The 13,696-nt window shown below is 44.6% G+C and overlaps 1 protein-coding gene across 1 annotated transcript in view; it reads right to left on the minus strand.

Moving 5' to 3' along the window:
* Positions 1-9,150, minus strand: part of LOC111266483 (cell adhesion molecule Dscam1) — a 96,682-nt gene extending 87,532 nt beyond the window's left edge. Inside the window, exon 1 of the mRNA XM_086970920.1 lies at positions 8,934-9,150. Within this exon, the coding sequence (XP_086827046.1) occupies positions 8,934-9,150 (217 nt within the window). The remainder of the gene's footprint in view (positions 1-8,933) is intronic.
* Positions 9,151-13,696: the final 4,546 nt, after the last annotated feature.

Raw genomic sequence — 13,696 nt, forward strand, 5'->3', positions numbered from 1 at the left:
GAAACTCCGAGGTTTTACCGACAAGGCCCTCCGACGTGAAACTTTCCAAACGCCCACCAACAGAGTCGCGAAATATTCAACTCATATGCATACGTTCGAATCAAGTTTATAGTAATCGCTTAATACATAGGATCTATGTTGATCATACTATTGCCATGTATGGCCCTTCGGTACTGTTAATTCTATCATTTATAGACAAAAGTAGTTGTCTAGCGGCGCTCCTATTCTATATCATTGACCGGGCGTGGACACGGCTTGCTGGATACAGCTGGATGTCTGTCCAAAGTTCCGAAAGATCCCTCAGCCTAGATAGAGAGGGCATGGAACCGCCCACCATTGTTAAGGCATTATGAATATATTTGGATTTGATGGTGATGATACTGTGAGCATAGGAAAGCATTAGTGGATTCCACACACAGAAACCGTTAGAACGATTTAGCGTTGGATGACAGTCATTCCGAGTCGAAATGGCGATAATCTAGCTGACGAGGAATCTGAGGGCCTTAAATAGGATGATTGTTGTATGGGTTATTAATGCACTGGCAGTACACGGAGACATTCAATCGTAAAAGAGATTGTTACACTCACGTTTAAATACTTCTATGTTTACACCATCTCGACGTATTTTTGTACACTGACTGCAAACTGATTACGATCAATCGTGTAATTTTTTTTCAGCAAGGAAAGAGATGAAGCAGATGAGATGACCATCAAACAACCATTGTTTTGATGGTTTAATACAATACCCTGGTATCAGTCGTTTTCCCAGAAATGCCAAGGGCCCATTACAAGGCGGGACGGATGTCGTGCTGAAAGTAGCAAGCTACTCGGTAGGTGATAAAATAATGTACGTTCATCAACTAGCTTGTAGCGTCGATGCGATATCACAGACGTGATTTTTTTTTCATATTTAATGCATAGCCACTATTGATGCGTACGAACCCTAAATCATCAAGCCTAAGCCCATCGTCCAGAAACGATTACATACCGCCTCGTGTTATGTACTTTCAAAGACGTCCATATCATGTACAGGGTCGAAAGTGGCGTTCATGCTGCTTCCGCAAAGATTACGACCAAAAGAACAAACGTCGCAATGCTACATTCGATGCTACGCCAGCCCCTTGTCGAAATGAAGAGAGCAACTACAAAAGCATCAGGTGGCCCATTGCAAACCGCCGTAAAACATATTAGCACTCTCCAGAGACAGCAGCTTAAATGGCGAAAAGCCACGAGGTTGTTATTTTCCACCGGCTGTTTCGCCAGCAACACACACAGCCGGGAACGTATTTAGCAAACGTATGCTCGAGTCGCGAATGTCAATTAGATGAGCGGGACGGTACGCAGGAATTAGCAGAGAGGTGCTTGGCTAAAAGGCGAACAAGGATGTCAATGGTGATTTTGTCGCTCATAGTCTATGGCAGAGTACAATGGCCTGCATGTATCCGTCTGGGCCTGCCTAGGATGACGTCAGAAGAGCTTAGAGAGGGCTTTTTTATGCTTCGCGCAATCGTATAGCAACGAACAAGCGTTAGCCGCCATGGCAGAAGATGCAGAATCCTCGAATAGTTTTGGAGAAGTCAATGCTTTCGTGTTATGAGCATCGAATATTTCGTGTGAAGTCAATGGATAGACAACTTAAATTGACGTTAGTAAAGTTTTGCTTTTCGTAAATGATATTTTCATTATTAAAGGTCGAAAGAACCCGTAGACCTAAAAATAGGTGCGTCCCTTTGTCTGTTAGCTTATGCTTGATGTAGAATAAATTAGGACTCTCTGATTAGGACAGCTTGTTTAAGTTGTTGATATCACGTAACCCTTCAAGGAAAAGTGCTCGCTAGCACAGGCAGAACTACTTGAACGAATGTCTGCCAAAACTATAGCAGATAAGAAACAATGTCGAATTTACTCAAGTCGTTGGCCAAAGGCTTATTCGCAGTTCGGCTCAGTACGTAGACGGACTGATGGGATATAGGACGAGGGTTTAGCAAGCCAAGCGACTACTGAACCACAGCAATGACAGCTGAATTAGTGCCAACAGTGTCTAATATTTCTGTCTCTAACTTGCTTCTCTAATAGTCGTTACCGCAATGCCTTTTATCACCAACACACTATTATCATCATTATCTTAATTATTATCAATCGCAGCTCAGGTGGTCTACTTTCGAATTAGCCATTCACAGCCCTGACCCATTTGCCCGTATCCCGTCTGCTTTCCATCTTTACCCCCAGTCCGCCTTTGCCCGCTTTTGTGCTTTCGCCCTTTTTTTCGCTCTCCTTCGAAAAGGTGCAATATGAAAAAAGACCAGTTAGCCAAGCACAGACGACAGCCGAAGGTCCGTACATAAGGAGCGCGCACGTTTTCGTCACGTGTCCAATCGGAACAGAGCAGAAATGGGGATAGATAGATCCACCTTCTGTTGAGGAAATAGAAAACATACACACATATATACACACACGAAGCCATACGCACAAGTGCAGCATAGATGGGACCTGCGCGGAGTAGCCTATTACTGTCCCAAGCCCGGGCCACGTTCGTTCTCCACGCCGCCAGGCCGGATAGTAGGCCACGACAGTAGCACCCTATTAAGCCTTATGTCTGTCTCGGGGTAAATGAGAAAACCAAAGAGAAAGAGGGAAGAAGGAATCAGGAACCTGGGCGACAAGTTGGAACAGGGCAGGAAGCGTTAAGCCCCCGGAATGGGCCCGTGAGCAGGCAACACAGACCAACCTGCTGCTGTTAGCATGGTAACGGTACTCGGCAGCATTGTTGCCGTGGTTGTCCGTATTATAAGTAATGTAATGGTTGCCCGAACTACCACCACCAGCATCGCTATAGCTGTTAACCACCTATAGTCTGGCTAGCCTAGGCAAAGTTGGCGCTTCAGCATCACATAGTTACCTGACGCCTTTTTCCTCCAACAGAAGTCTGAAAACCGGCAAAAGCGACATGCAGAGAAAGGGTCATCGCGCAAAGAACCTGCTGGCTGGAAAGCTGGCTGACCAGCATTGGGTGGCAGCTTTTACAGGATCAAAGGGTTGCGCTAAACGGCGCTAGCTACTTGATGAAGGCATCAGCTGCAAGTGAGCCCTAGCGGTGGAAGACGAGAGAGCCTGGTCTGCCTAACGTTGCGAGGTGGGCTTCGGGCCACCCTTAAATGCCCTCAGTTATAGCAAGGGCTAGCGGTGACGCGAGTTTTCAAAGACTAATATGGTGCAGGCAAACTAAGCCTCGGAAGAAAAAGAACGACCACACGGTGCTAGGTCATCTGTATCGTCGTTGTAATTAGCGACCATAAAAGGAGCCTTTGGATGGCTGTGAACAGCGGTAGCAGCAGAGGATCGAGGCCTGTTAAAAACGAACAGTGAACAAAAGACCAAGCGAAAAGCTTGGACGCAACGATTAGGTCCCTTCGCGTACCATCCTTAAGGGTCTGTTACTTCTTCTTGAGCAGCCTAGATGAGAAATGGTAAGGCTCTCGGTAAAGGGTGAGAGAGAAAGAAGACAGAAATAAGGGTAACTATGGGGGAAGTCGAAAAGGATCGACAAAGAGACATTATGGGAAAACAAAGAAGAAGAAGTGATCCGGGAATATAGGACAACGGCAGTCTGCAGGACATTCAAATATTCAAGTAAAGACATAGAGCGACAAAGAGGCAGCGGACCAACAGAGTCCAACCATAAAGAGAGATTAAGAGTGAAAACGAAGGAAAAAGGGCACATCTCTTCTACAAAAGCCTCTTGCCGACAAATTTTACCCGTGCCTTGGTTACGGCCCTTCTTCGTCGTGATCCCCTAGTCTTCCCGAAAATCCGCGGGTATCACAGACAAAGGCCGATTCCAAGGTTCACAAATCTCCTTCCCATCCGTCCTCGAGGCATACGCACCGTTACCGCCGATATCTCAAGCTTTCTTTCATGCAAGTTTTCATCGAAAACTCCATGCACTCTGGGCGCCTGTCTAGCCTTGTTTCACGTGTGTAAAGGGAACCCCTAGAAGTCTTTATCGTTTCTGCTGCTAACGTGGTTCTGTTATAGCTGAAAAAGAAAGGCGAAAAAAGAGAAAGATGGAGCTGAACGACGGGCCATGGTCAGAGAACGAAGAGACACAGCTGATAAGGAAGGAACCCTAAAACAGAACGGAGATCGGCCACCAAAACGCTCCCCGAGAAAGGTCGCTTTGTGCTTCCTGGGCCTGACTGCTGGGTCGGTTGTTGCAGTTGTTGCGGTTAATGTCATCAATTGGCTTCTTTTATTTAGTAGCCACCCTGTATACTTTTATTGCAGCTAACGGTATTGATGAATCTTCGAATGAAAACGAAAAAGATGATGAAAAAAATTGCATAATAGATGGTAGTACAGTTAAAAATAGATACGTAGAATACTTCAGACAGCTTTTAAGAACGTCAAGGTGATGTGATTGTTGTCATATTCAGCTAGAATTGATTAGAGAAGACAATTTCAGCAAATGGATCGGTTATTAATCTAGAGCGACTGAAGTCTGATTCGATTACGTAAATTGTCGCTCATATGCTTTACATAATAGTATAAGAGTTGGTAACGAAAAGGACAAGAAACTATGTTAACAACCATAGTGCAGTCTATCCTCTCTGCCGTCTAATTGTTGCTACTTAACAAACAGTAATATTTTCTTCGTTTTTAATATGTATTTATTACTATTACATCAAACAATACGCGGCATACAGAACGCCTGTAGACACATTCGGCTTTTGCACATAGTAGCGACAGACGGCAAATTTAACAGTCGTTTCCCCTTCCTTTGCTGTCCGTTTGAACGGTCGAGACGTTAGGTCAAAGCGGAGTCTTAAGTAAAAGAGCTTTGCGTTCTGTGTTTCACACTTATAGTGTCCCTTGAGGCTCTTCCGAGTTCAGCTGCGAATCCTGCCTGTTGCTGCTTCTATTTTTGTTTGGTCGCTTGCACCCAAGTCCCGTTTTCCAATTATATGATTCCACACAACCGTTAGCGACAGGTTCGTTTGTTGCTAATACGAATAGCCCTGTCCGAATCTTACGCTTTTTCATCCTAAATTTTATCCTCTTTTTCTTTGGAAAAGGGGCCCAGTCAGTCTACGACCCGAGTTGGCCTCTGCCTGCCTCAGTTCTCATTGCATTCGTGATGCTTTAATTATACGCGAGGTAGGTAGCAGGGCTAAGTTTTGGCTTACGTTATCTTTTTAGCTGAATTGGCTCTCCCGACGTCCTCGGGGGCGGCTGTGCAGTTTTTTCAACATGTGGTTTTTGACGACGTGTACTAACTTTATTTCATGTCGCCTGTGCTAATTTTACTCGCGGGTTAAGCCGTAGAAAAATGGCAGGGGAACCGAGCAAAGCAAAATCATTAGTGGCGATGTCTGCTATCTCATAGGTGACGAAAAAGTTTATCTTTGCAAATCTCATCAATAATGGTACAATAATGAACCTACGTGCATCAAATCGTCTTGGATAAAGGAATGCGAGATTTATGCGGCAAAGGCACATAATCCCTAATCCGTTGTGCAAACTACCTCCGTGGGTATCTGCATTCAATTAATCTTCTTCTCTTCCTCCTATGGGGGCTATTCATAACATCACACCTACGACCCATGCCACATATATATATATATATATATATATCTTAAGCAAACATAAACCGCGTTAAAGCTACTACTATTGATTCATTATTACTATAAATTACTACGCGAAGGGTTTATCATCACCAGATACTATCAACTAAAAGGTTTGCTGGGATAGAGCTCGCGATAAGTGGTTCTACTTTTTGAGCGTATCCGTATCGTTCTGAGGTCGGTATCGCTGTGGTGTTCGTCGATACAATGAGCTCCCGAAAAATGGATGCGGTCTTTTCTAGGTTGTTTCGTTTACTGTTTGTAAGGAACGTGTAATGCGATTATCATCCAGACTTGCCAGCAGTTTCTTAAAATGCGAGTCGGTTATCGGAAGATCTACATAAGTTAGGCAGGCGGTTGCAAGTTACCTATTTGGCAGGAAATGCCGTTGACGTGAATGTCTTACGCCGGGAAGAGCACAAGCACCATTGCTACGCAGAATCTGGCAGGATAGTATTTAGAGAGAAAGGCATACTCTACTGATAGATAAGGAGAAAAAAAGATCAATCCCCTTTTGGGCCTAAGACTGCCTGCAGTGTTCCTGAAGGCCTCGCTATATCCGGTCACCTTGTCCACGTCGACTGTCCTCTGCCTTTTCTTAGCGAACGACCATCATCTGCTAGCCAAAACAACTCATAAGTAAGTATCACTTCTGAGGAGGCGCTTCACAAGGAGCGAAGGCCTCCTAAGTGGACCCTGAAGGACGAAGCTGGGCACTAAATGTGAGAAGATCATCTATATTTGTTTGTAGGTTAATAGATCTTGTGAACAGGCTCGTTAAAGCCACTTACCAGAATGATGAACCCGGATGATATTTCAAGGCTTCCACTAGCTTAAACAAAACAAGACGACAGCTTATTATTTACCGATAACAATATTTAGACAGTGGAGAGAAGCTGTTCTGGTCATTGAGGCACATTGCCCAACCAGCCCCACTAATCTTAACCAGACCGTAACACTTCGTTATGGTTCGTGTCCATTCGATTCTAAGCTAACGCACTTATTTCTTTTCAGAAGACAACTTTTAGTTTGTTTCTTGGCGTCTGCTGCCATAAATTTGCCGAATGCTGCATTGAATAAGAAACAGTAGAGAACCACTACATAATCATTTTTTGTTTATACCTTTGTCAAACACATGAACAAGTTGAAAGGAAGAGCAAAATAACAATTGGTCAACTGAAGAAATATTGTTCAGAAACACCAAAATCGACATTTTCTTGACGAAAATTCCATGCGAAGTTGCAATAAGAAAACAATTGACTAATATTGTCATCTCAAGTGCCTGTTTAGCATCAAGGACACTTCTACTAATGGTGGCCACTTATGAAGAATCATAAAAGCAGCGTTACATAGTGGCACCGTAGATGTGAACTTTACTAAGGAGAAAAGCCGCTGTAGGCTATTACAGGCCGACACGATGACAAACGCTCTGGCGGATAGCCGGGAAGTCATTTGCCGTCGTAACGTTTTGATGGCAAAAGTGGCAACTTTGACAGAAGGGGACGCCAGTTACCCAAAAGATAATACCGTGATAACGACGTGCCTGGCCTTGACATTAAACCCAACAGCCGGATCTCGAACACACAACGGAGGCGCCCAGCGAATGTGGATATACGCGAGTGTGTGGTACGCTGAATCGACCGATCGTAACCAGTAGTCTATAGGTTTCTCTTTCCTGTGCCAACGCTTGAAAGGGACAGCATCGAATAGACTTTTATATCATATCTTATTTTACCCGGTTATTTCTCCTCCCCCTATTTAAGAAGCCTACAGAAAGGCGACAGAAGCAAAAATGCCCGGGTGATGCTTCGCTATATGTATTTGGTGCGCTGGCAAAAAGGCCAATATGGCCTTTAAGGACATGGCGAATACGGGAAGGGCAGCATGCTGCACGGGGAAATCCAATCCTACCATGAGGTGTTGGGAAGTGGTGCAAGATAGGGGTCAACTAGTTTCGACGTCTGCATGGATGTCTCGTATGGAGTGGGTCCTTTTATTCGTTACTGGGAGTAGGGGAATTTGTGGAACAATGCGCACCAAAAACGGTAAGATACGAGAAGCAATGAAACAGGCTGGGAGAAGGGTGTGGGGTTAGGAGGTTCTGTTAAGCAAAGAAGCGATCTGAGGGGAAACGGTAGTAGCGATGGTGAAATCAAACGAAAGCCGGGCGACGAACGGTTAAATCGGCTCCGAACCCGAGGCAGCAGAGGTTCGAAACCGCCATAGCCGCGCACGCTCCGCAATTCACGGCTGAAGCGAATGACGTAGCAGGGTTAAGCGCAACTTCGACCTTGCAGCTTAAAGCTCTGAGGACAATGCCGAGGCCTCGAGCAGAATGACGACAACGATTATGCGAAGTAATGAAAGGCCATTACGAACTATACACGCAAAGAGCCACTAGCAGAGTTTGAGTTGCCAGATCGAGCTGGCTGCAACCTTCTTAGGCATCAGAAGCACAAACGACAGGGCCTTCAAAGCGGAGCCAACTCTTGTATGTTGCAACCCGCGAAAATATATACTCGCACCTACATCCCTTTCGGTCTGTGGAACAGCATGTATTGTACTATAAACTGAATACGAAAATCGGCTGCATGTAACTTAATATTCTCATGCCGAGGCCGCTGAAATCTATGAAGTCCAGAGTGATCGAGCTGAGTAAAGAACTTAATATACGATAGATGAAAGGGCGATATATAATAATATTTGCTGCGTGCAAAAAAAGTAAACACCTGCTGTTACCTGAGCTACGGCTGGATCCTCTCGGTATGCCTCCTATGAATGATAATTCACTACTACTTTTGCTTCACCGTAATTAACTGGGCTAGCTACAGAATCACGAAAAATAAACTTAAAGTGTAAAGCGGATAATGAGTATTACTTTTACTAGTACCGAAAGCTTTTCGGTACTGAAATTATTTTAATTTATATTTTGGTATGATCGATTTCTTCTTTAGCACACTATTTCACATAGTTCACTGTAGTTTTCATTTCCGAATAGAACCTACTCTTGCGTGTTACTGGTCACCAAGCCTCTACACTTTCAACGTTTCTTTTAAAACTATCTTTAATAACTACTTATTATATCATAAAACAGTAAGAATAACAATAGTAGGATAACGAAATGCACGATGCACGAAAATCTCAATATGAACGTGACCATTATTTGACTTCAATTAACTTCACCTTCAGAGATGTCCATCACGGCCTAGCTGATGAATATTCTCATTAAAGCCTTCTCCGCTTGGCACGTTGTTTTTGTTGTCAATAATATTTCCTCTGTCCGTTTAGAGTGCCTTCTTGCTGGACATTTACCCCCTTCACCACTTCTTCCCAGCTCTTTAGTAGCAATCTTTAACTCTACTTCCAGTTGCTCATTCGATTCGTCGAAGCCGACGCCGCAACCACCGCTGTCGATAGCTTTGCACACGCTGGCCATTATCTGAATGAAACGGCCCAGCTGCAAGAGCTCTCGCCGCGGATGATTGGAGTAATCAAATGATTGATGAGGCCTGCTCAGAGCTGGAGGCATCGCAGCGGACTGAAAGCACCCAAGTCTATATTAAGTAGTGTCGAGGAAAACGCTTTGGCACGCGTTGGTTCTTTTTGCTTTGCTGTATAGAAGAAAAAAGAAACTAATACCAAACGATTGCAGCGGAGGTAGGTTGACAGGGAAAAATTTTAGAATGAGACAAAAGAGGAATTGGTTCAGCACATTCTCTGCAACCCTTCACCGCAGGAGAAGAAAAACAGCGAACCGTCCTAAACCAATCTAGACAAAGTGTACTACCAAGTCTAGCACCTGCATAAAAAGGAACACGGGACGCTCAACGGGAGTATTTGGAGTGTTCAGAATACGATTACGGTAAAAGTGGCTTTCGCCCTTCACAAAAACGCTCTTAAGGAGAGCCGTTGCCTTTTCCTCTGTTCCCTATTTCCATTTACAAGCAAAGAACCGGCTTAGAAGGAGCTGTCGGTGAATGAAAGTTAGTGAAAATTTTTCGTTATTTTCTTTTTTTTCGTTACTATTAGCTCCTTATTCCTTTCTGCATCCTTTTGGCCAGCAACCACCTCCCTTCTTTTGTCCATTCTGACTTCTTGTTGACCCTCCGGTCTGCCAGCCTTAACTGATTCCTTAGCGTTAGCAGTTAATATTAAAAGTCATCGTCAGCGTGGCTGCTACGCTGTAGGGCGACACCAACAATCACCGTTACAGCCAAGTCAACCTCAAGGCTCCTCGCGAAACAAGTCCTATGAGCGACAAGAAAGCAGCAGTAGACCGTAGAGCTATACGCTACATGAGGCTAAATGCAATAACTAGCCTGGTAGGGTACGACGGGCAACGAAAACCCCCATATGGTCCTGAGCGGATAGTTGCTGCTATCGTTGCTGTAGCTACCGTTCCTGGTTCTACGACCCCCGATAGGAGCAAGTCGGTAGGGCTTGCCTGCAGGCTGTCCAAGATGGATGGGATAGTCAACCGCCTAGAGTCGCGGTGGGACCGGCCCTACGACGAGCTGGCGGCACCAACCAAAGCGTTGATATTCCTTTAGCGTTCTGGTCTTCCGCCCGTTCACGTGGTAATAAACGAGGATCAGCTGGTTGGCTGAGAGCAACTAGCAGTCGACAGCAGGAAGTTGCCGAAAAGAAGGACCTTAGGGAAGCAAGACCTCAGGCCAGGCCCATGCAGTAAGCATCGGTAGGTGTGAGAAACTTGCTTTTAGCCAAGAAGGCCAAACCGATTCGACCAGACGGAATACTACGATGAGAAGGGTTGGCTAGGTAAGGTCTTGCAAGCTGATATGGCCAAACGAATTCTGATCGCGTGGATGTTCACATGTTACTTTTACGGCAACATAACAGCTACTCGTGAATAGATGCCTCGCTACATGAAAATAAGTGATAGTAGCAGCGATATTAATTTCGTAATCCATGAAAAATTGAATTACATTGGTACGCATGTATAAGAAACACATTTATAGGAAAACAATATTCTCCAAATATCAAAAATCATTTACGTAGACGTTTCAGCTTGGTGCCTATATTAGCTCGTTAACTTGTAACTGCGAGACTTGACTGGACATCAACAACGATGGTTCACTCGAAAAATTCACCTTTGACTTTTCACTTGAAGTCTCGCAACTATTCTGCGTATTTTCTGAACACGTTCCCAATCGAACTCTATATTTTTAGCAGGTTGAAGGAAGGCGCAAATCCAAAAAAAAACGCTAAATTCAACCATATAGCTCCACCTACGAGCTAAATCTACTTGCTCATATTATTTTCGTTTACAACGTTTTTTTTTCTCACAAGACATTAGCAAATTGCCTAACCTACAGCAGGACTTAAAGTCGGCCTTGAGCAACGCTGCATACGGTAGGGTTGCAATTCTGTGACCTACACAGCCATCAGCCCCTAGCCCCTTAGGAACTTGTTTTTGCTAACTTCAGTGTGGAAGACGTGAGTCATGCGTTACGACCGATCGTATTTGGGAAAAGAGCCAGACGACGTGAACGACGGCTGTGATCTTGCTTTTTCGTATCCCGCTATAGACGCATATAGAGGACGCGAACGCCACGGAGAAAATAGCTTCAGCGAAATCAAACGGATAAAAGCCGGCGCCATGGCTGCCATCTCCGGGCAAACGCCAGACGGAAAAGTCCGTACCAAGTGGAATACCGACAGAGTGGCCTGGTCCCAGCCGAAGATCTTTCCACGCACGATGTGCTCGTTTTTACCTTGAATTCGCCATATAAAATTATAGAGACAGAGAGAGAAGCCGAAAGTTGCTACTGCTTCGTCGTCAATGGGCCAGCGAAACAGTGCGCCGCGAGCCGCTGACCTTTGCGTTTGCTCTTAGCGCAAGAAAGGAGCAGAACGTATCGTTCGTTGACAACAAGAACAGATAAAAGTAGGGCTGTAATAGACCTAGCGTGCTACCTCTGCATATTAACTGCATCTCCTACAATCTACTACACTACGTTCGAGGTAGATTACGACTACATTCTCCTTGTTTAATTAATGTATTGGTACATTGACAGTGATAGCTTCATACAATAGTTGAACAATCTTTAATTTACACTCTTCACAATATTTTCTGGCGATATTACATCTGCAAATTTGATAACAACATTGGTTACTGTTACCTAACGGTTAATACAACCAAACAAGCATATATTTTTTTGCTTTGTAAAAAAATTGTAATCGATGATGGTAGAGAAAAAGGTACAGCCTGACTTAGTGCTGTTGGTATAGTTATAACAGAGCAGCCTAATATACTGCAACACTGAACGGCCCCGGAGAGACTGACTATATGCCTAATACGGTTTGCCAGTTTATAGCAAGTAGAATGGAGGTCTAAAGAAGCTTGTGAGCAGTTACTAGTTCCACCCATTTTCTACGTTATTTTAAGAACACAAGCAAGGAATGAGACAAAACAGATAGTACGTGGTGCAAATCTTCCTCGCTAAAAAAAGAGGACGCAGGATCCGGCAAACCTTTTGAGTCAGGACAAAGGTACAGCCAAGGTAGTGACCAATAGTTCGTGATTCAAACCTATCCTACGCGGCACGCCTCATCATATACAATGAGCGTTCGACTAACGTCTATTGCAGATACCTGAAAATACTTAATGGTAGCCGGTAAGACATTGCTCGTAGCGGAATTACTCTTGCTCCTTTATGGGGAGCCCTAGTGTTCTGTCTTACATAGCACTACGCAGACGGAGGCGCTTTCACGCCTTCAAGATAGAAAATAGATGAGCTTGGTAGACGAATGCGGGCAGAACGACATACGATGGGAGCTCCTCACACAAGTCGCGACCATTGCCAATGCTTCTTCCAACCTCTCTCTTGGGGGAACAAAATGGATAAGACGCAGGAATAGAAGTCTTATTCTTCCGTCGGTCAACCAGCGAGCAAGCGCCAGTTAGTCGTGTTATGTGTGGTGAGAACGAGGTGCGGACCGGCATGTTAGATGCCGCTATCCACAGAACCCAACAACCACACGCGGAACTCCCACGATACGACCAGGTGTGTTGAGGAGATGGGATACTCCTCAATATATATATATACATATATATATAACGTGGCGTGACGTGAGTGACTGCGTAGCCAACCCGTGGCCAAGGTCGTCGAGAAAAGGGTGGTCATCGTGGCTATTCATGGTCGTTGCTTGCGGATAGCCATGAGTGGGAGCAATGCGTTGCCGCTCCCATTGGAAGGACCGGCAGAATATATGAAACAGCCAGCCGGACAAGACGAAATGAGAAGGACTAATAATAACTGCGATCGGTACGAGAGGTAACGGATGAGGAAAAAGGGACGGTGGGGGTGCGAACGGGAAAAGGATGCGTGAGAAAAGGACGACGAAATGAAGGACTCCCGTAAATACCTAATAGGAGTGGGCGAATAGAAGGCCGACAAGGCAGATAAGTTCAGGGAAGAAGAAAGAATCTTTTTAGGCGGAAGAAGCAGAGCATGCAGCGGTCACGACGACGTCCGTGGAGAGACAAGAAGCATGCGGTACTGCAAAGACACAAGAAGTGAAGAAAAGGAGTGATCAAGACAAAAAAGGACTAACGGTCTCGGACTAGCAGAAGCGGACGGGCGGATAATATAAAGGAAAGGGATCACGAAGAAAATAGCAAATGTGAAAGAGGCGGAAAAGAGATGAAGACAATGAGACGGTTCCGATAGAAAGGAAAGAACAGCTACAGTAGACTATAATGCGGTGGCTATTATCGGATAGTGCTTAAGAAAGATGCCCTGATTGTATGGGTGTATGCACAGGCTACACTGGGATCCGAAGTGGCAATATGGTATCTCCTTTTTGCATTATTTTTCGTCGAGATAAAGAAGTCATGTAAGGAGATTCCGAATGGATGAGAATTAAAAGAAGATCGAGCCTATAATAATAGGCTAAGGTCTGGACAATTTTCGATAGACAGATTGGCTAATTTGTGTACGTCTAGTTATTGCAAAGATATAACTGGAGGTCTGTAGGATAATGAATTCTCGCGTCGACGTACTGGAGCATATGGAAAAAATAAGCTTTTCTATACATATGTATAAATATAT

Source organism: Varroa jacobsoni, unplaced genomic scaffold (assembly GCF_002532875.2).
Source record: "Varroa jacobsoni isolate VJ856 unplaced genomic scaffold, vjacob_1.0 scaffold_1086, whole genome shotgun sequence".
Lineage (NCBI taxonomy): Eukaryota > Metazoa > Arthropoda > Arachnida > Mesostigmata > Varroidae > Varroa > Varroa jacobsoni.